The sequence below is a fragment of the Eumetopias jubatus genome, unplaced genomic scaffold, assembly GCF_037043125.1.
Source record: "Eumetopias jubatus isolate StellerSeaLion01/CBP00866 unplaced genomic scaffold, mEumJub1_p1.0 scaffold_14, whole genome shotgun sequence".
Taxonomy (NCBI): domain Eukaryota; kingdom Metazoa; phylum Chordata; class Mammalia; order Carnivora; family Otariidae; genus Eumetopias; species Eumetopias jubatus.
The window spans coordinates 50,735,432-50,759,012 of record NW_028274820.1 but is presented as its reverse complement, the minus strand read 5'-3'; the positions used below and the strand labels follow the sequence as shown (position 1 = coordinate 50,759,012).

The 23,581-nt window shown below is 39.4% G+C and overlaps 2 protein-coding genes across 3 annotated transcripts in view; one reads left to right on the top strand and one right to left on the bottom strand.

Moving 5' to 3' along the window:
• ANKMY2 (ankyrin repeat and MYND domain containing 2) overlaps positions 1-1,286 on the top strand; it is a 37,156-nt gene extending 35,870 nt beyond the window's left edge. Inside the window, exon 11 of one of the 2 annotated variants that reach the window (XR_003611730.2) lies at positions 122-204. Coding sequence is in view for 1 of the 2 variants with exons in the window: in XM_028119524.2 (XP_027975325.1) it covers positions 122-306 (185 nt within the window). In the remaining variant the exon portion in view is untranslated. Of the gene's footprint in view, positions 1-121 lie in introns of both variants that reach the window. The other variant, XM_028119524.2, reaches the window with a different exon arrangement.
• Positions 1,287-5,899: 4,613 nt separating this feature from the next.
• Positions 5,900-23,581, bottom strand: part of LRRC72 (leucine rich repeat containing 72) — a 44,492-nt gene continuing 26,810 nt past the window's right edge. The window contains exons 6-9 of the mRNA XM_028119932.2: positions 20,515-20,604; positions 19,019-19,171; positions 12,360-12,387; positions 5,900-6,065 (exon numbers count right to left, since the gene is read on the bottom strand). Of these exons, the coding sequence (XP_027975733.2) occupies positions 5,900-6,065; positions 12,360-12,387; positions 19,019-19,171; positions 20,515-20,604 (437 nt within the window). The remainder of the gene's footprint in view (positions 6,066-12,359; positions 12,388-19,018; positions 19,172-20,514; positions 20,605-23,581) is intronic.

The window sequence follows — 23,581 nt, the reverse complement described above, 5'->3', positions numbered from 1 at the left end:
TCATGTGGCTGTGGTGAGGATTCAATAATTTCATATTCGGAAAGCATCCAGAAGAGAGACTGACACGTGGTAGGAACAACAAAATGACCTTTTTTTTCCCCTCCTTTTTTCTTTTTATCAGATGGCGGACTTGATGTCAGTTCTAACTGTGTTCGTGCAGAGCAGCTCGAGGCTGAAGCGGGGGTCTCCCAAGAGAGTTGTCAGCCGAAGGAGTCTGTGGAAGGGGAGAAAGACTGTCCTCAGAGTGGAGGCGGGTTGGAAGGCTTTCGGGATGCTCCTTCAGGTCGGCAGGAATCTGAGGAGTGAAAGGCAGAGTAGGTGCTGGTGTGGACGGTTTGTGCCCTGGCAGGTAGCTGGAGAGCTCACGTGACTGTGTCCTCATGCCTTGTGACCCCTGCATGGCACCATGGCAGGATTCCATGTCTCCTAGAATAGAGGCCTTCAAGCAAAGCTCTGTCTACCATGCCCTGAGTTCCCAGTGATTTCTGTACTGTAGTCAGACAGATAGTCTAAGGGAGAAATTTGTATTTCAAAGTATCGCAGAAACATTTTTAATTCCCTTTCTGAGGCCAGCTTCCCAGCAGTTGTTCTCAAAGCAAAAGAGATCCCCTTCAAGAAGAAATACAGTCTCTGGGGAACAGAGGGGCAAGCAGAACAGGTGTAGGAGAGATATTTTCAGGAAAGAAGAATTTTCTAGCCACTGACATGGGTAGTTAAACGGATCATAGCTTATATGTGAATAAGATGCATATAAATAGCATTTAGAATAGTGAAGTCCTACTTACTTAGATGCAGTGAAATGAAGAAAAGTTGTATGTTACAGGCTCTGTCACAGTTCAGCTCATTGTAGTTTTTATATAGAAATGATCCTGAGCAGTCTGAACTTCATATAGTTCCTGCGGTGACATTTTATCTACAGTGTTTGTACGTTCATAAGTGTCAGAACTAAGGCATAGCCATGATTATCTCAGCATGTGCATTAAAAAGGCTGTTTCATGAAATCTCTGATTCAATAATGGCTAAACATAGTGTGTCCCCAGTTATAAAACCAATTCATGTGCCATATTCCACTTGAAAGGCTTTTTTCTTCCTGTAAGCTTTTCATGGGGCTCTTCTTGCCCAGAAACTGATTTATAACTGTCACTTTTAGAATGTGCTCACACCCGTTTTTAGCATAGGCAGTACGGAGGCCGAGCTAGGGCCTGATTGCCGAAGACAGCGCTGTATTTCAGAGTTTCTTGTGATGATTGTAAAATAAATCATGCCTACTGATATAACCACCTCCACATCTTGTTTCCTGGCTTATTGCTGTTGAGGGATGGCCAATATTAGAGAAAATTGGAGAACTTACATTTTAGGAAATTCAGCAAATACTTAAGAACAAAGTTAGAAGTATTTTCATGTGTAAAATTGCAAATCAAAATGACGACCCACCTCACTTCGCTGATCATATTCTTCTGTCTTGCTGGTTCTCCTCTTGGTTACACTCAGTGACTTTTCTGCACCTTTGCACGCCCTCTGGCATGCTATTGCATGAAGACTTCCTGTGAGTGAATTCAGTGTGAAGGGTTAGCTGGGTAGGCATTCAGCAGGCGATTGCACCTAAACTTGTCACTCATGACAAGCCTCTCTTCACCGGTCAAGGTACCTCATCTACACACTGAGAAACATTCCTCTTTGACGAATAAAATCATCCTGCTAGGCTGCCCTCTCTCACCAGTGTTTTCATGTGCGTTATCTGGTTTTTAATTGTTGTTTTGTGTTTTTTTTTGTATTCACGTTACTGCCATTTTGTGTTATCATTATGATGCCTGTTTTCGGATACCATAGAGGTTATGAAAAAGCAGGAGGAAATAGGAAAGCTGAGACATGTGGCAATGGAGAGGAATTTCTTCCCTTTGTTGAAGTGAATGCTGACAGGAATCAGAATCTAATACCACTATAACTGCCAGGGTATGAAGAGGACTTCAGGTATAAGCCATGTCAACCTTACAGTTTTCCACCCTTGTATTTCAGGGAAGAGATGGTCTGAAAATGGAGTTTAAGAGACAATGGGGTTGGTTCTGATTATAATCCCTTCCTTCGTCATACATAATCTCAAATAGGTGTTTCCATTATTATACCATCAAAATAGGTGGTCATCCCATTCATTCTGGTTTTAGCCATGTTGAATTATTTTCAATTATTGAATTATTTTCAATATGCTATCAAGAAACTTTTCTTGGGGTGCCTGGGTGGCTCAGTCGGTTAACCATCTGCCTTAGGCTCAGGTCATGATCCCAGGGTTCTGGGATCGAGCCCCATGTCAGGCACCTTGCTCAAGGGGGAGCCTGCTTCTCCCTCTCCCTTTGCCCCTCCCCCCTGCTCGTGCTCTCTCTCTCTCAAATAAATAAAATCCTTAAAAAAAGAATCTGAACACTCCTGCTTCTGGGAAGCAGAATAGACATACTTTTCTCTATTCCTTCTGCTAAGTAAAACTAAAATCCCTGGACATATATCAAACAAACATAAGAAGATTCTCTGTAAGATGGAGAAAGAAGGCAGACTGGCTGAGGATCTCAGGATCCAGGCAATGACATTTCGTTTGTTCTCTGAGGGTTGGTTTTTTTGTTGTTTTTGTTTTGTTTTGCCTCATGTATCCCAGTCACGATGCCGAAGAAACTGACAGCATGGAAACACCAACATTACAGATCAAAATAAATCCCAACAGAGGTCTGCCAGCCTCCTGGCCTGCCCTGCAGATTTCAGACTCAAGAGTGCAACATCAACTCATTCTTAAATTTCTAGTCTGCCTTGGCCTGCCCTACAAATTTTGTATTTGCCAGCCCCCAATTCCTTAAAATAAATCACTCTCTCAAGTCACTCTCCTTCTATGCATATGCCCTATTAGATCAGTTTCTCTGGAGAACCCTGACTAATACACCAGGTGTCACCAGGTGTCTTACTTTGGGCTGCTATGTAACAAATTACCATAGACTACCATGGCTTAAATAATAAACATGTATTTCTCATAATTCTGGAGGCTAGATGAGATCATAGCCAAGTGTTTGGTGAAGACCCTCTTCCTGTCTACAGAGGGCTGTCTTCTTGCTCTGTCCTCACATGGTGGAAAAAAGGTAGCCAGCTCTCTGGCCTCTTAAAAAGACACTAATCCCCTTCGTGAGGGCTCTACTCTCATGACCTAACTAGGTCCCAAAGTCCCCACCTCCAGATACCATCATGTTGAGGGTTAGATTAAAATATACCGATTTTTTGGGTGGGGACACAAACCTTCCGTCTATGATATCAGGCATAGTTCCTAAAGGGCACAACTGCTCTAGGGATAAGAATCACAGTATTAGCTGACATCTGTCAGGTGCTAACTTTGAGAAAGCCGCTCTAACACTTTACATCCGTTATCTAACTTAAATCTTTGAAATTTTATGAATTATGATTACCATTTTAAATAAGAGGAAATGAAAGCTTAGAGAACTTAGCTAGCTCGTCCAAGTAACAACTAGTAAGTGAAGAGATAAGCTAGGTCTGATGCCAGAGCCCCAGCTTTTAGCTGCTACCCTGTATAGATCTATAAAATAGTATTTTTGGTTTCCTGGTCATGAGAGCTCCTGATAGATACTGAAATCGACTTTCACTCGAAACAGCTTGAATGATTCTCTGTTGCTTAAAGAATTTAAAACACCCTCTCAATTGTGTGTTGCATTTTGGTAGAGTTTAGGTTACTTAAGTAAGGATCCCTGTCTTCTATTTTGTGTTTCTCCCCAAATGGTATTTATTACAGTATTTTCAAAATCACAGCCATTCAGTAGCCCTTCATTACTGAATATTAAATACTGAGGAGTGCATTTTAAAGCAAATCTTTTTCTTCATACAAAGGAGACCTATTTCCATTAGTTCTTTAAAAAGGAGAGTAATTAAAATTCGCTAGCTATATTTTTGGAATTGGAATACTTTTTCATCCTTTTCAGTGATTGTGGGATTAAAAATAGAATATCAGGCTACACATTCTTCTACAATTCTTTTAGTTGTTAACCTGGGGATTATAATATCCAATTTACTGCAATCTAATTCAAAATTAATATTGCTTATGCAACTTACAGGCCAGCTTAAATCTGATCCCAAATGCACCTTTTCCATCATGAAATAGCTTACTGCTCTGCCTACCCAACATTATTGCCTCATGGGGCTGATAGGACTCAGCTCATGGTGAGTAACGTCGGTCAAAGTTACTTGATGTTTGTTGGTCAGGCTCTTAGTACTGGGGTGGATGAAGTAGCATGCCTGAAGCTGCTCTTTGAACAGTGATCAGTTCTCTGCTGAAGGTAGTATGGCCTTATTCAAGAACCTTTTGAGACTGTACCGTGACTTTTTTAGACTTTGCAAGACTCCACAAAGCCTCCTTACCTACCACAAATACTTCTACCACCATGGATTATACTGAGTTATCCTAATAGTTATCTATTGCTGTGTAAGAAATTACCCCAAAAGGTATCGGCGTGAAGCATCAATAAGCATTATCTCATATAATTTCTGTAGGCCAGAAATATAGGAGCAGCTTAACTGGGTGATTCTGGCTTGGGGTTTCTCAGGAGGATGTGGAGCAGCTTTTGGCCAGAAGTTCAGTCATCTGAAGGTTTGATGAGATCTGGAGGATCTGCTGGCAAGGACAGCTCCCTCAGATGGTTGTGGCAACAGGCCTGAGTCCCTCATTGGCTTTTTGGAAAGTAGCCTCAGTTCCTCCCGCTGAGCCTCTCCAGAGGAGTGCCTAAATGTCCTCACAACATGGTAGCTGGCTTCTTGCAGAATAAGCGATCCAGAAGAGAGAATAAGAGAACATGCCGATCCTTTCTGTGACCAAATCTTGGAAGCCACACACTATCACTTTTGTCTTGAGCCACTCATCCACATTGATGCCCAAATCTCTGCCTGTTCTTTACCTCCATCAGGGATCATACCTGAATTTTCAGACCCTGGCTTTGTATAGAATTGGAAGTGCCCACAGGTGAAAGGAGGTTAGAGATTCTCAGGGACAGTTCACTGTTCCCTCTAGGGCTTCCGTCCCTTGTCTGATTTCAGCCCCACTTGTCCAGTGTGTCTCTATCCTGTCTGTGTTACACTGTGGTGGTGGTCTAAGCAGGAGATGTCACTCTGCTTTTTGTAAGCTTTTGATCTAGCTCTTTAGCTCAGCCGGGGAAAACCAGCAAGGCATTTTGTCTCTCAGCACCAGGCAACTGCTAAAAGCTTTTCTGGTTTCTCTTTCCCCTGAGCTTCTGTCTTCCGGCGAGGCCACGCTCACATCATTAACCCATACCCGTAACTGGCAAATGCCTTCAAAGGCGACATGGAAAGACAAGAGGCTGGATAAATGTGGTATCATCATACAATGGAATGCCGTGCAGCAATGAGAATGATAGAGCTATCGCTTCTAGCAACAACATGAGTGAATTTTATAATATTGAGTAAGAGAAGCCAGGCACAAAATAATTCAACTTCTCTGAGTCCACTTATATGCCTTTCAAACACAGACACGATTAATTTATGGTTCAGAATTCATAACAGTGATTCCTCTTCAAGGGTGGCTACTAATAGGGAATAGGACTGGTAACAGGAATGAAGAGGCCGTTCACGTGCTGGTAATAGTCTCTCTCCCAATCCAAGACTGCTGTTACATGAACATGTTCATTTTTGGAAAATTGGTTGAGCTGAACCCTTAATGATTTGTGTACATTCCTCTAAACATGTTTTACTTTAACAAAAACATAAAATGTGTAGGGATTATATTATTGGTGTTTCTGCTTACGTTTACGTGGTTCAAATAATATAAGAAATATATAACATGCTTAATCACAGAGAAGTTTAATAAACAACAGAAATTCACTAGGATTTCTAGAAATACTAGGGTTTATCTTAGTGTAATTGTGAGCATTTGAGCAGGTTCTCTGTCTTTCTCATCAAGGTATTTTTCCTCTCGTGTTGGAACTGTGTCCCAGTTCAGGGAGGTAATAGCCATAGCAGATCTCTTCATGGACCTTACCAACACAGCATCTTCTGGGTCATCGAACACAGTTCTGCAAAAATGGCAATTACGTCAGAAAAAATAATCCATTAAGCCACAGTGAAATTTTCATTCAAACAAATGCCATATTTTTCTATGCTATTTTTTTTACAGAAATGACATTCCCTTTATTTCAAATGAATTTTTTTTTAATTTTTTTATTGTCATGTTAATCACCATACACTACACCATTAGTTATTGATGTAGTGTTCCATGATTCATTGTTTATGCATAACACTCCAAGCAGAACGTGGCCTCTTTAATACCCATCACCAGGCTAACCCATCCCCCCAACCCCCTCCCCTCTAGAACCCTCAGTTTGTTTTTCAGAGTCCCATCGTCTCTCATGGTTTGTCTCCCCCTCCGATTTCCCCCCCTTCATTCTTCCCCTCCTGCTATCTTTTTTTTTTTTTAACATATGTTGCATTATTTGTTTCAGAGGTACAGATCTGTGATTCAGCAGTCTTGCACAATTCACAACGCTAACCGTAGCACATACTCTCCCCAATGTCTATCACCCAGCCACCCCATCCCTCCCAACCCACCCCCACTCCCGCAACCCTCAGTTTGTTTCCTGAAATTAAGAATTCCTCATATCACTGAGGTCATATGATACATGTCTTTCTCTGATTGACTTATTTCACTCAGCATAACACCCTCCAGTTCCATCCACGTCGTTGCAAATGGCAAGATCTCATTCCTTTTGATGGTTGCATAATATTCCATCGTGTATATATATACCACATCTTCTTTATCCATCTGTCGAGGGACATCTTGGCTCTTTCCACAGTTTGGCTATTGTGGACATTGCTTCTATAAACATCAAGGTGCACGTACCCTTTCGGATCCCTACATTTGTATCTTTGGGGTAAATACCCAGTATTGCAATTGCTGGGTCGTATGGTAGCTCTATTTTCAACTTTTTGAGGAATCTCCATACTGTTTTCCAGAGTGGCTGCACCAGCTTGCATTCCCACCAACAGTGCAGAAAGGTTCCCCTTTCTCCGCATCCCTGCCAACATCTGTCGTTTCCTGACTCGTTAATTTTAGCCATTCTGACTGGTGTGAGGTGGTATCTCATTGAGGTTTTGATTTGGATTTCTCTGATGCTGAGCGATGTTGAGCACTTTTTCATGTGTCTGTTGGCCATTTGGATGTCTTTGGAAAAATGTCTGTTCATGTCTTCTGCCCATTTCTTGATTGGATTATATGTTCTTTGGGTGTTGAGTTTGATAAGTTCTTTATAGATTTTTCAGGAGAATAGGTATTAATTCTTCTTTAAATGTCTGATAGAATTCCCCTGGGAAGCCATCTGACCTTGGGCTTTTGTTTGTTGGGAGATTTTTGATGACTGCTTCAATTTCCTTAGTGGTTATAGGTCTGTTCAGGTTTTCTCTTTCTTCCTGGTTCAGTTTTGGTAGTTGATACATCTCTAGGAATGCATCCATTTCTTCCAGATTATCTAATTTGCTGGCATATAGTTGCTCATAATATGTTCTTAGAATTGTTTGTATTTCTTTGCTGTTGGTTGTGATCTCTCCTCTTTCATTCATGATTTTGTTGATTTGGATCATGTTTTTCTTTTTGATAAGTCTGTCCAGGGGTTTATCAATCTTGTTAATTCTTTCTAAGAACCAGCTCCTAGTTTCGTTGATCTGTTCTACTGTTCTTTCGGTTTCTAGTTCATTGATTTCTGCTCTGATCTTTATTATTTCTCTTCTCCTGCTGGGTTTAGGCTTTATTTGCTGTTTTTTTCTCTAGCTCCTTTAGGTGTAGGGTTAGGTTGTGTATTTGAGACCTCTCTTGTTTCTTGAGAAAGGCTTGTATTGCTATATACTTTCCTCTCAGGACTGCCTTTGCTGTATCGCAAAGATTTTGAACAGTTGTGGTTTCATTTTCATTGGTTTCCATGAATTTTTTTAATTCTTCTTTAATTTCCTGGTTGACCCATTCATTCTTTCATAGGATGCTCTTTAGCCTCCATGTATTTGAGTTCTTTCTGACTTTCCTCTTGTGATTGAGTTCTAGTTTCAAAGCATTGTGGTCTGAAAATATGCAGGGAATAATCCCAGTCTTTTGGTACCAGTTGAGACCTGATTTGCGACCTAGGATGTGATCTATTCTGGAGAATGTTCCATGGGCACTAGAGAAGAATGTGTATTCCATTGCTTTGGGATGGAGTGTTCTGAATATGTCTGTGAAGGCCATTTGGTCCAGTGTGTCATTTAAAGTCTTTATTTCCTTGTTGATCTTTGGCTTAGATGACCTGTCCATTTCAGTCAGGGGGGTGTTAAAGTCCTGCACTATTATTGTATTGTTGTCAATGTGTTTCTTTGCTTTTGTTATTAATTGCCATATATAATTGGCTGCTCCCATGTTCGGGGCATAGATATTTACAATTGTTAGATCTTCTTGTTGGCTAGATCCTTTAAGTAGGATATAGTGTCCTTCCTCATCTCTTATTACAGTCTTTGGTTTAAAATCTAATTTGTCTGATATAAGGATTGCCACCCCAGCTTTCTTTTACCATTATCATGGTAAATGGTTTTCCACCCCCTCACTTTCAAGCTGGGGGTGTCTTGGGGCCTAAAATGAGTCTCTTGCAGACAGCATATCGATGGGTCTTGTTTTTTAATCCAATCTGATAGCCTGTGTCTTTTGATTGGGGCATTTGGCCCATTTACATTCAGGGTAAATTTTGAAAGATATGAATTTAGTGCCATTGTATTGCCTGTAAGGTGACTGTTACTGTATGTTGTCTTTGTTCGTTTCTGATCTATGCTGCTTTTAGGCTCTCTTTGCTTAGAGGACCCCTTTCAATATTTCTTGTAGGGCTGGTTTCGTGTTTGCAAATTCCTTTAGTTTTTCTTTGTCCCAGAAGATTTTTATCTCTCCTTCTATTTTCAATGACAGCCTAGCTGGATATAGTATTCTTGGCTGCATATTTTTCTCGTTTAGTGCTCTGAGGATATCATGCCAGTCCTTTCTGGCCTGCCAGGTCTCTGTGGATAGGTGTGTGGCCAATCTAATGTTTCTACCATTATAGGTTACATATCTCTTCTCCCGAGCTGCTTTCAGGATTGTCTCTTTGTCTCTGAGACTCGCAAGTTTTACTATTAGATGTCGGAGTGTTGACCTATTTTTATTGATTTTGAGAGGGGTTCTCTGTGCCTCCTGGATTTTGATGCCTGTTTCCTTCCCCAAATTAGGGACGTTCTCTGTTATAATTTGCTCCAATATACCTTCTGCCCCTCTCTCTCTTTCTTCTTCTTCTGGGATCCTAATTATTCTAATGTTGTTTCGTCTTATGGTATTGCTTATCTCTTGAATTCTGCCCTTGTGATCCAGTCGTTGTTTATCTCTCTTTTTCTCAGCTTCTTTATTCTCCATCATTTGGTCTTCTCTATCACTAATTCTCTCTTCTGCCTCATTTATCCTAGCAGTTAGTGCCCCCATTTTTGATTGCACCTCATTAATAGCCTTTTTGATTTTGACTTGGTTAGATTTTAGTTTTTTTATTTCTCCAGAAAAGGTTTCTCTAATAACTTCCATGCTTTTTTCAAGCCCAGCTAGTACCTTTAAAAAAATGATTCTGAACTCTAGGTCCGACATCATACTAATGTCCATATTGAGTAGGTCCCTGGCAGTCGGTACTACCTCTTGTTCTTTTTGTTGAGGTGATTTTTTCCATCTTGTCATTTTGCCCAGAGGAGAATAGATGAATGAGAGAACAAAATGCTAACAGGGTAACAACGTCCCCAGAAAATATACTCTAAACAAATCAGAAAAGACCTGAAACCAGGTGAAAAGAAAGGGAAAGAAAGAAAAAAGCAAGAGAAAAAAAAAGAAAAAGATAAAAACAAAACCAGAATATGATCAAATATGATCAGGCTGGTGCATAGATCAGTGCCATGCACTAGATTTTGGGTGTATTTTGGTCTGTTAGGAGAAAGTGCCTCCCAAAATTTTAAAGAAAGAAAAATTTATATATGTATAAAAATAAGGGTTGAATCGATGAAGGGATGGAATATGACTGTAAAGATGAAAATTATAAAAAATTTTATAAATGGAATTGGTAAGAAGTTGTTTGAAAAAAGAAAGAAGAGGATTAAAAAAAAAAAGAAAGAAAAAAAGGCGGGGAGAGAATGTGATCAGGCAGGAGACTAGAACAAAGCCATACACTAGAGATTTAGGGTATATTTTGATCTCTTAGAAGAAACTGTATCTCAAAATTTTAAACAGAGAACAACTTATATATATATATGCCAAAAATAAGGGTAACTACTATGAAGGGATAGACTATGACTCTAAAAATGAAAAATAAAAACGTTTTTTAAAAAAGGGATTGATAAGATGTTGGTTGAAAAAGGGAAAAAGAAAAATTTAAAAAAAAAGTGAAAAAAATTAACTTTGAAAAGACTAAAGAATCATGGTTAAAAAGCCATGGATTCTATGTGCAGTATTCCCCTAGTGGTGGAGTTCTCCCTTCTCATTGATCGGTAAACTTGCTCTTGGTGGGCTGTTCGTGCTGATCTTCTGGGGGAGGGGCCTGTTGCCGTGGTTCCCAAAAGTCTTTGCCGGAGGCGGAATTGCCCCGCCCTTGTTGGTCCGGGCTAAGCAAGCTGCTCCGGTTTGCTCTCAGGAGCTTTTGTTCCCTGCAAGCTTTCCGTGCTCCTCTAGAGGATAAGAATGAAAATGGCGGCCTCCCAATCTCTGCCCCGGAGGAGCCGAGAACTCGGGGACCCGCTCCTCAGTGCGTCCCCAGAGAAAAGCAGTCAGTCACTCCCGTCTCCCCGGTCTCCGGCCGCACTCCGTGCTCACCCGGCCCGTGACCGAGTGTTTCTATCTCTGGCACCCGACCCCATGTGGAGTCTCCAAACCCAGCAGATCCCTGCGGTGCGCTCCCGCGCTGCTCCTCCCCGGGGAGGGAGGGGAGTCTCCCCGGATCTGCCGCTTGTTGGGTCCCTGCTGGAGGAGCAGTGGCCCGATTGGGCCGCGGGTCACAGTTTATGGCAACCCTGAGCTGAGAGCCCACGCCTCGGCTCCGTCTCTGCAGCCGGCTTCCCCGCTCCGATACCTGGGAGCTCTGCCACACTCAGGCACCCCCGGTCTTTCTGTGACCCCGAGGGTCCTGAGACCACACTGTCCCGCGAGGGTTCCACCCCCCGCTTAGCCACTGGAGTGACGTCCCTCAGCGGAGCCGACTTCTAAAAGTTCCGATTTTGTGCTCCGCGGCTCTATCACTGGCCAGAAGCGGCCGGCGGAGGCCCCTCCCCCACCGTCTATCCTCCCGAATATCGCCTCGGATTCACTTCTCCGCACGTCCTACCTTCCAGTAAGTGGTCGCTTCTCTGTTCAGAGAGTTGTTGCTACTCTCCTCTTCGATCTCCTGTTGAGTTCGTAGGTGTTCAGAATGGTTTGATCCCTATTCAGCTGAATTCCTGAGACCAGACGAAATCCAGGTCTCCTACTCCCCCGCCATCTTGCTCCGCCCCCCCCTTTTATGCCATTTTTAGCCTCCTACCGCTAACAAATAACTTTGGGCCTCTACCGACAAATGACTTGTAGAATAAGGAATGCTAGTTTTACCATATATATTGTTTATTTTTTAAAATTCAGTTTTTGAACATATTTGGGATTGGCTATTCCATTTAGATCTCACACGTGAATGTGTTTATGATTTGAAACCAGTGTTAAATGAGATGATTAAAATATTTGTAGATGTCGTATGCGTTATTATTATCTTAAGAACATTTTGTTAGAACATTAAAATTTCTCTACATTTTGCTATTATTTTATAAATGTGCTTGGGGATAATATTTTTCAATCTGAATCCAAAGAAAAAAATACCGAAGTGCAAAATCTAAAAAGAATGATGATTTTTAAAGTTTATCAATATTCATGAATTTGAAATGTTTTCCATAGTTTAATGAAGTATTTGCTATTGAGAATATAAATTCCAGAAAATATAAAATGTTAATCTACATAACTGCTCTCACTGAACATATTTGGAGGAATATTAAACATTTGTAATTTGCTAGTAAGTCTTAGGTTTTATTTTTTATGCATTGAATCAGCCTTTCATTTTTTTCCTGGTTATAATAATAATATTAAAAACATAAGTATATCAAATATGAATAAATAGCTTGAGCTTATTTATCACAGAAAGATGGCATTTTTTTCCCGATCTATTGAAGTTACTCATTTTTTAACTCATTAAAATCTATTTTGGGAATTGAAGATAATTTAAAGTCAACACAGTCATGAAATAATTTGATAATAAAAGTAAAGGTAAAAAAATACTTACTTGTCTACATTATTCGCAAATGCAAAATCTAAAAAAAATACATTTCTAAATCAGTATTTTTCAAATGTTTATTCAGCATTTAAAAACAATGGAACAATGCTATCAAGGAAAAGTCTAGAGCACAACTCTCTGCTTTTTGAATGGTTATTTAGATGAATAATTCAATCCTTCAAAAATGCCTTGATACCTAAACTCAAACTGAACTTTTCTGTTAGATATAGTGCCTCGGGTTTGCCTTAGGTTTTGAGGCAAATTCTTTAATTCAATACAGATCTCAAAACTCTGAGAACAGAATGCTTAATCAATTAAGTTACCAGTGGAATCCAAGTGGGGATTTTTGTAATTAAGATATTGAGTCTCATGCAGAAACCAATCTTTTTTTTTTTTTTTCAGATAGACACACACATCTATAAATGGACTAACAGACCGAATGAGGAGAAATATTTAGGGCAGTTTAAACCATTTGGATTCTTGGCATTAACCTCAAAGAAATTGAATAAACAAATCCTAGATCACAAGAATCTCCATCTTCCCTAGCTTTGGGAGCTCAAAGGCTAGTCCTCAAAGCCGGGATTTCTTATGGTATCTTCCAGAGACTGTCATTGCTTTGTTCATTCCTCTCCAAAGGCTAGTGCCAGGCTAGACATGGAACGTACCAGCACCTGTTGGGCCACCGAAGCCCACAATATGAGTCCTGCCAATCCACAAGCAGCAGGGAGCACACAGCCTCTGCCTTATGAGAGGAGTTCATGGCATTGTTCCCTTCACAAATGGGTCACCCAAGGCTCCCATTCCCTTTTGGATCTCCCCAGACTCTTTTCCTACACATTTTTTTTTTTTTTTTAAGAATTTCCATTTTATTTATTTATTTATTTTTAAGTAATTTCTACACCCATTGTGGGGCTTGAACTCACAACCCCAAATCAAGAGTCCCATGCTCTTTCAACTGAGCCAGCCAGGTGCCCCTCCTACATTTTTTAAGTTACAAAGTGCACCTTTTGCTTATAATGAATATAAACAGGAAAATAGTAGAAAGTGAAACTTCTCTTGATCTTTCTCATCCCTCTTATCAGAGGTATCACTATTGAGAGTTGTGTATGTATGTTTCCAGCCTCCTATGTGCATACACATGTGTACTCACACACGTACATATACCCAGTTCCAATTTTGTTAGTACTCTGCATTACATTTCTCCATGATGTATTTTTTATACTCAATTTATCATAGAATAATTCTCAAGTACAACAGTTCATATTGTATGAATGTATCATAACTTAATATTCTATGAAGGACCAGAGTACTTTCACTATTTTTTCTATTACACAAAATGTTTCAATGAACAGCTTTACATGTAAATCTTTGTTCTTAGGTGCAAATACTTCTGTAAAAGAGACTTCATATTTAATTGTTATGTTGAATGATTTGCACATTTTATATGTTGATGGATGCTGCCCTATTGCCATGTGGTCTTCCAAGAAAGTTGAACTAGTTTACACTCTTATCAATAATATACAAGTTGTGCTTTTTCTCCCTTAATTATTAACTTTTATTAACCTTTTCAACTTTTATGTATCTGCAGGATGAAAATAATATCTCATTGTTTTATTTTGCATTTACTCGCTCACTAGTAAGGCTGATCATTAGACAACACCTTTATTTCCTTCTCTAAATGCCCTGTCCATAGCTTTTGTCACTTTTTTAATTTGGAGTTTACAAATTGATTTATAGAAACACTTTAATATAATGGGAGCCTATTGTATATATTGCAAAGATTTCTTTCTATTATGTCTTTTAATTTTGTTCCTACATCATATAATGCTTTTCATTTATATGTAGTTTAAATCTGTCAACATTTCATTTTTATGGCCCTGGGTTTTATGTAAAGCTTTGACAGGCCTTCTCAGAATTATAAAAGTTTTTTTTTTTCAGTACTTTTTAATTCATTTACATTTAGATTCTTAATCTCTCTGGAATGTATTTTTCCTTATGATGTCTCCCTAAGAAAGTGGTTTTAGTTTCTTCCTTCCTTTCTTTCTTTCTTTTTTTTTTTTTTAAATAGGCTCCACACCCAGCGTGGATCCCAACACAGGGCTTGCACTCACGACCCTGAGATCAAGACCTGAGCTGAGATCAAGAGTTGGAATGCTAACTGACTGAGCCACCCAGGCGCCCCAGTTTTAGTTTATGTCTTTAGCCCAGGACACTCCATGGCACAACGCCAGTGGCCCCCAGTTATTATTTTCTATGTAAATGGTGCCTACCTGGCTTCCACAGCATGCTCTGCTGACTGCTGATTTTTGCCTTCACAAATTCTTCTGACTCTGCAGTTTTCTCAATTCCCAACCAATCTCCAGATCTCACACTGGCCTCTGGTACCTCTCTGAGGCTTCATGCACAAAGAACACTTGGCATTTGCTTTTTGGGGTATGCCTGGTGTCACTCCTACCCAGAATCAGAGATGTCTTTAAAGCCTGGCTTCCTGAGCCTTCGATCCCCCAGTTCAAAACTTTTAATTTTGGGGGCGCCTGGGTGGCAGAATCAGTTAAGCATCTAACCCTTGGTTCTGGCTCGGGTCATGATCTCAGGGTTGTGAGATCGAGCCCTGCGTTAGACTCCATGCTCTGCGCAAAGTCTGCTTGAGATTTTCTCTCTCTCCCTCTGCCCTTCCCACTCCTCTCTCTCTCTCAGATACATAAATAAATCTTTAGAAAAAAAAACTTTTAGTTTTTACTTTTCTCTGGAATCTGTCCTTTTGCCTTATATGTGGATTCACCCACTGTGGTGAACTACCATTTTTTAAACAGTCTACCTGACTTTCTTTTTGGTTTTCTCCTTCACTCTTCCTAACACATGCCTCAGCTGCTAGGCCCAGGCTCTGGGACATCATCCCCCAGCCTGGTCTCAGCACCTGGAGTTCTGTCTTGTTTAGGGGAGAAGAGCAAATATCACAGAAACCCAGCAGTTTGACTTGGACCACTAGTAGACATTTAAAAATTTTATTGATATTTTCATTTCTTTTAAGATTTTATTTATTTATTTATTTGAGAGAGAGAGAGGGAGAGTGAGCATGAGAGAGAGAAAGAGAGAACCAGCGGAAGGAGAAGCAGAGGGAGAGGGAGAAGCAGGCTCCCCACTGAGCAGGGAGCCCAACGTGGGACTCGATCCTAGGACCCTGAGATCATGACCCGAGCCGAAGACTGCTGCTTAAACGACTGAGACACTCAGTTGCCCCTATTTTCATTTCTTTTAATCTGCCCTTAATGTCTTTCCCCATTTAGGTAGCTGGTGGGAAACCTGCAAATATCTACTTCTTTAAAGCCATATAAAAGCCCACAGCATTTTGATTCTGAGGTTATTGGTTATCATGCAATAAGCACCAAAGACATTAGTGGAAACAGGTGCCTGTGTTTTACTCATGTATTTGACAAGTATGGATAGCTGGGATTTGAAGAAACTCCAAGTTGACCTTTGCTTCTCAAGCTATTTGAATATAATTGGTTTCTTTCCCAATTTAAGATTAAAGATAATGAAATTAAAATGTGTTAAAATGTGGTGTTAAAATTGCCTTATGAACAGTTTTAGGTATGGTTTCTTTCCAGTAAAAGAATTCAGAATCCTAAATGTTCATGTCACAGCAAGATGAGATTTATATTAAAGCAAATATAGAAACTATAAAACTATAAGCCATATTTTAAAAACCTGCATAGCGGGTTTTATTAGTTTCATTATACATGGTCAGCTATTAAGATAAGCTAAAGTAAGCCAAGCTAAAGTATTGGAATAAAAATACTATTTAGTTGCTATGTTATACTGGCATTTTGTAGGAAATGAGAAGATTAGAGTCATGCCAATTTTTAGGAGGGCTATAGTCAACATAGCTATGAATTAAGAACAACTCTCAAATGCAATAAAACATTCTCCCTATTCTTTCTTTCTCTGATTTTGTTTTTGGAGGCTTAATACAGAAAAGTAGTAAAGAGAATAAAATGCTAATGGTTTTTTCAGCAATCTGGTTGCACCAAAGAAAAGTGCTAAACATGGTGATCAGCGGTCCTCCTTACACCTGTAACAACAGTAGCACTGAGTAACAGAGGGGGTGGTCTTAACATTGCTTGTTATTGTGTAAGCTATTTTTAGGAGTGGAGATTTTCTATCCAGAGAGTCATTTCCTAGCACGACATGGCTCACGTGCACTAATCCGATAAAATTCAGTTTGCGCCATCTTAACATGAAGTTGAAGGAAAACCAAGGTTGAGACTAAGAGCAGCTCAATTTATCATGCACTTGATAGGTGGCTGAGCAGGTGTTGCAATGTTTCCATACTAAGTGTCATCACAGCCAGAGGAAGATATGGTCCCTATTTTTAAAAATCAGAAAGCTGAAGCAAATTAATGTCCAGATTAATAAAACTTCTAATTACTAACACAGCTGGTATTCAATCCTAGGGTAATCTGGATCCCAAAGCTTGTGCTCTTGCCTCTACACTGGTGGTTCTTTAACTAGCGTGTGTATCAGGATCACCTGAAAGGCTTGTTAAAACATAGCTTTCTGGGTCCCATCCTTGAGCTTTTAATTTAGTAGATCTCTTTGGGGGCAAGAATTTGCATTTGTAACGAGGTCTTAAGTGATGCTGCTGTTACTGGTCTGGGGACCACACTTTGAGAACCACTGTGCTACACTACACGCTTCTGCATCCAGAACATGTCCTACAGACACTTCTTCCATTCTCTGGGACATGGAGTCGCTAAAGAAACAAGTTCAATGACACCTCATAGAAACAATGATACAAATTGATGCATTCTACAGTGTAACTGGCCGAGTCCCTAAAAAAGGCATGGAAACAAATTTAGAAATCTACTTTAAATTTAAGAATAAAGGTCCATAACAACCAAATGTAATTATGAACCTTGACTGATTTCTGGTTTGAAAAAGCAGATAGCAACCATCTTGGAACAACTGGGAAGCTTTGAATATTATTATATATTAAATAATACGAGTACAAAAAGTATTTTTTTAAGTATGATGGCAGCATTGTGGGCATATAGGAGAGTATCCTTATTTTTAAACTTATAGACTAAATTATTTAGGAGTGAAGAGTCATGATGTCTACCAGTGAAACGTTCAAATGGTTCAGTGGTATTTTGATGTTTTCCAGTTTACATTGAGTTTGGTGATGTCCAATCAGATGTAACTAGAATCTTCTGAGGGGGTCCTTCATGAATAAAAAGGCAAAGCCTCATATATGAAGGGTGAAAATGGCAGAATGTTAATAATTAAATTATACATGGGCATATGTAGGTATTTAACATTCTTTCAAGTTTTCCTGTATTAGGAAAATTTCGCATTAAAAAGTTGAGGGGAAAGTCTTGATTTTGACATCTTTTTTTTTTATCTCTTGCTCATTTTTGACTAACTTAGCTAGTTGTAGAATTTTTGGTTGACAATTACTTTTCCTCAGCATTTTAAAGGTCTTGGATCACTGTTTTGTGACTTCTATAATTGCAGTTGGGGAGCTTGTTGTGAATCTATAAACTGTTATTTTATAGGTAATGTCCATTTGCATTCTACTTTTAGATCATTTTGCCCTTGGTGTGGATTTTCATCATTGTACATTATTTATGTCTTTGGATATCCAAGGATTCATAGCTTATCAAATTTGGAAAATCCTCAGTCATTATCAGTTCAAACATCACCCTCTGCCCAATTTCTCTATTTTTTCCTTGCAGGAAAAATAAGCTGATACTGGACCTTCTGTTTCCAGTGTCTCCTTGTCTCAACAGCTAACTAATATTTTCTATTTCTTGCTTTCTCTAGTCTGCCTTCTGGGTAATTTCTTCAAAATTATTTCCCAATTCACATTTTTTCCTTCACTTCTAGAAAATATTTTTTGGTTTATTTTTTGCAAACCTATGTTTGTCTCTGGGGCAAAGTGTTGCGAGGGAAGGTTTTTGTCTTTGCACCTTTTTTTTTTTACATCCTGTGATGCCTGGTGGTTTAACAGCCACCCTGTAACCGAAAAGCACACTTAGAGTAGAACAAAAGATAGATATTTTCTTGAACACTGGTCATATCATTGAACTTTGCACTAGCACTGAATACCCTACCTTTGTACTCTTTGCTGTGTGAGAAAAATCTCTGCTTCCTTAAGTCATTGAACTTGGATTTCTGTTCATAGAAGAAATTCAATTCCAACAAATGAAACATCACTGAAGATATTCAAGTTATACTTATATATGATGACTGTGTATATGAATCCAACCAAAACATTAACAGCGATTATTTCTGGGTGAAGGAATTGCAGATGATCTTTATTTCTTCTTAATACTTTTTTTCCATGTTATCAACAACTTATAGCTTTAATTGGTGAAATTGTCCAGTGATAGTGGTAATAGTAACAACCACAGCTTATTTACTGAGCCTACTAGATACTGAAGAACTTCAAGATAATATCTCATTGTTATCACATTACTTCACTTAATTTAATAATTTAAACACATGAAGATAAAATTGCATATTGCTTTAATTAGACTAATAAAATTGGAAAATATTCATTTCACTATGTAGGTGCTTTGCTTATTATAAATTGCAGTTACTATTACAATCAAATTAGCCTAAGTCTGAGGAATTTTAATTTCATTTTTCTTCTTTTTTCAAAATACCTGGAGGTACTCTCTGGGCTGGTTTTTGCTTAAATGGTGCTCTAGGATTCCATGAGGCATCTACTCTTCCTCTGAATGCTATTGATTGAATGATACGAGTTCTTTCATGGTGAAAAATGGTAATCATTGCTCTTCTTTCATCTTCTGTAACTTCTGACAAATGCAAATAGTAATGTTATTGCATAGCATTATAGAAATGCAGAGGCTTTCAGAATACAATTCAACACTTTCAATTATGTGTTTATCTGAGCTATGCTATATGTGAACACCCCGTCAAAACCGTGAAGGGCAATCAAAGTTATTTCCATAATCTTACTGATGCTCAATATATGCCATCGTGCCACAAGGCACAGATACTCCTAATGCACCCCAAACACTTTCTAACACATCACCATGGATGACTGAAATCACAACTATGATATATTCCTTCATTTCCTCAGGGCTGTGAGGAATAACAGGAATAAATGTAGGTTTTATATATCATCATTAGGAAGTTAGTAATTAATTATTAAGAATGTTCAAACCTATGGGGGCGCCTGGGGGGCTCAGTCGTTAAGCGTCTGCCTTCGGCTCAGGTCATGATCCCAGGGTCCTGGAATCGAGCCCCACATTGGGCTCTCTGCTCAGCGGGAAGCCTGCTTCTCCTTCCCCCACTCCCCTTTTTATGTTCCCTCTCTCGCTGTGTCTCTCTGTCAAAATAAATAAATAAAATCTTAAAAAAAAAAAAAGAGGGGCGCCTGGGTGGCTCAGTCATTAAGCGTCTGCCTTGGCTCGGGTCATGGTCCTGGGGTCCTGGGTTCGAGCCCCGCATCAGGCTCTCTGCTTGGCGGGAGGCCTGCTTCTCCCTCTCCCACTCCCCCTGCTGTGTTCCCTCTCTCGCTGTGTCTCTGTCAAATAAATAAAATCTTTAAAAAAAAAAAAGACTGTTCAAACTTATAGAGATAGATAGGTAGAGAGATGGGTAATATACTTGGAGGTAAAAGAGGCTCCCCCAAAATGTAAAGTATAATGAGGTGAGGTTGATTATCTTTGTGGCTTATATAAATCAGACATACTAGTTGATCTACAATGTTTAAGATGTATTCATGAAGAAGTTATCATTGAATGTATGTTTTAATATATATATATATTTACAGAATTTCAAAGAATACAATTTTTAGAACTTAAATAAGCCTTAAGAGCTTTACGCCAATTCTCTCATTTTTGAAATAAAACACTAAAATGCTGGGAATAGATGAATAGATGATTCAACACATTCATGTCAAAATCAGGATGAGGAGACCTATTCTCACACTCAGTTAGATGGCCTTTTCAATACAGGGATCAAGAGAAATGAATTCCTAACCTAGGGCAAATTTCACAGAACAAAAATTTCAAAAATAAATCATTGAAAAACTTTCACTTACAAAGAATTATTTTCAAAGACTTTCAGAATTTTTAAACTAGTGAGTTATAAGACTGCCTTTCAAATATTTCTCTGCAAGAGGTATCCTTACGTTTTCGGTCAAGAAATTCTACTTCCGGAAGGTGGCAGATTATATATAGACGGTACAGGTTATATTGGCACAAAGGGTTTTGGTGGAGAGCTGCAAAGAAATAATCCAAATTAAGATGTCAGATTTCAAAACTGGTTTCATTTATCACTTGATAAAATATAGGAAATTGCAGAATTAATACAAAACGTATGAACATGTAAAACTCTGCTTCATAGACCAAACCAGTGGCCCCACTCATCTCACTTATTCAGAGCAGCACTTATTTCCCATTTGTGAAATTCATTCATTCAACAAATATTTTGTGAATGCTTACTATATATATACGAAGAACTGTGCAAGATACTGGGGACATAGTGTTGACCCAAATCTACCACAAACGAGGAAAATTTTAACATGTCCTTAAGTTAATTAGTAAAGGAAGAGCAAGAAAACAGCTCCGTGGAAGTCTTTTTATTTTATTTATTTGACACACACACACACACACACACACACACACACACACACACACACACAGAGCACAAGCGGAGGGACATGCAGGCAGAGGGAGAGGGAGAAGCAGGCTCCCCACTGAGCAGGGAGCCCCATATGCGGAGCGACCCCAGGACCCTGGGATCATGACCTGAGCCGAAGGCAGGCGCTTAACTGACTGAGCCACCCAGGTGACCCTTCTGTGGAGGTCTTGATCCTGTTCTTTCATTTGTTCACTTGGTTCTCTTCTTCCAGTCTCAAAGATCACACAGGTGCGGTGTGGAGATGGGCAGAGATGCAGGCCACTGACCTCATATCCTTTTCTTTCTCTACTTAAAACTATTGCACAGAAGACTGTTGAGTCGCAGATCTGTACTTCTGCGACAAATAATGCAACATATGTTAAGAAAAAAGACAAAGAAGAAAATAGCAGGAGGGGAAGAATGAGGGGGAGTAAGTCAGAGGGGGAAAGAACCATGAGAGACGATGGACTCTGAAAAACAAACTGAGGGTTCTAGAGGGGGGATGGGTTAGCCTGGTGATGGGTATTCAAGGGGGCACGTTTTGCATGGAGCACTGGGTGTTATGCACAAACAATGAATCATGGAACACTTCATCAAAAACTAATGATGTAATATATGGTGATTAACATAATAAAAAATAAAAATAAAAAAAAAAAAACTATTGCACAGAGTTCGCAGTATGTAAAGGCCAGTAGCCGCTTCAGATCTCAGCAGGAGCTGAGCTGAGCAGGTGCTGATCTTGCATCATGTCTCCCTCTGGCCACACGCACGTGCCTCTGACTCCTTCGCTCAGGAGCCGGAATCGCTAATGAATCATGCTGTCTCTGCGGGTGGCTGCAGGTGGGAGGCAAGCGCAGGTGGAAGAGCTCCTGGCGTGGCTGACGTCACACGCCCTACGTGTCCGCGCGTAGGTACATTTCTAAAAACCCTCACCTAGAAGTCGTGAGAGTTTCATTTTTAGGGAAGGAGTAAAGTCTCTTTTCTGTTCTTCCCTAGATATATTAAACAGGGTTACTTTAATACAATGTGAAATAACACTTTTATGATTGCCACGTGGGTATCTTTAGCTCTTCGATTCTGCCTACATGCAATTTCCAGACACTTCTGGGAAAGTACGTCTGGGGAGGAGAACCACTAGGTGGCAGTAGTAGAAAGAGTTCCGGCCATTGTATGATCACATCACGGAACGGGGCTCATTTATGGCACATATTAAATTTAGGAGTAGTGCTGTGACGTTTGACTGTAAAATAGAGAGAGGCTTGATAAAAGCACGAAAATATTAATCATTAGAAGCCCAGGAAAGAACAATTGGCAACATAAAGAAGACGGGGGCGTGCTTAGAGCACAAGAATTTTTGCTAAAAACTGAAAAAGTTAATCACGTAGATGTTTTCCCTGTAGATTATAAAACATTTTGATATTTATCATATAAACACAAACTTTTCTGGCTAATGAAATCATTCCATATCGCTCTTCCCTGTGGAAAACTTGAGCTTTAGAAGGACTTAAATCAAGCAATGGAAGACACCTGGTAGCTCATAAACAAAAGCTCTCAGAATGAGGAAGGCATAAAAGAAACTGGAGAGCCAGGAGCAACCAAGAATTTAAAAAGAGGGAATGTGTATGCAGTGGTGGAAAGGAGAGGAACACTGAAATGGAAGATTCGCAAGATTTCTTGAGTGACAAAAAGGGTTTACATTTTAATCTTAAAGGGAAGGAATTTAAAATGGTAACCAATAATTATAACTACTGGACAGAGAGTAGAACGGATGTATATTAAACCAGTAATAAGGACAGATTTTAAAAGATCCACAGGGATCATGCATTGTAGTTTGAGCCAAAAAGAGAAAAGAACCTCCTTCAGTGATGGAAAAGCAAAACACAATTGTTGTTAATGAGAGTTCAGGAGGAAGAAAAAGTCACAAAGGCTTCTGCAGAAGTCTGCTCTGCGGTTGCTGTGTTGGAGAATCACATCTGACAACTCATTACCCTATTGTGCGTTCAAGCAGCCGGGGGTCAAGTCTGCCTAGGATGCTCATAGGACATGTACCAATGACATTCACTCTTTGCATCCCCTTCATACTCTTTTCCCTCTGAGAATATTCCTAGTTCATTTCTTTTCTTGGCTTCTTCTCCTAGTCTTTAGTTAAGCCACTTCTTTATGTAAATTGAAAACGTTCTAGCTTCAGCGAAACAAAACATCAAATTTAGATTTACTGCTGTTACATGACTTATTAAGAACGTGTCGCCAATACTGAAAACTTGATGCGCTTATTGTGGCCCTCCGTTTATCTCATCCTAATGTAAAATCTACGGGACAGCAGGTCAGAACAGTGGACTGTTAGCTCGGCCTCTGCTTAACTTAAAAAAATAGAATTAAATAATTTGAGAGGCATCTCACCTTTATGATTTTTCACTTTTCTCCTTGCTCTTAAGTTTTAGAAAGAAGTAATCTTATTTTCAACTCTTCCCCCCGCTTTGTACTATTAAACATTTAACATTTTGGATTTATGAGTTTTTGATTTATGCTATAAAATTACCACAAATTAAGTTTCTCAGACATGAAATCGGTTTCCT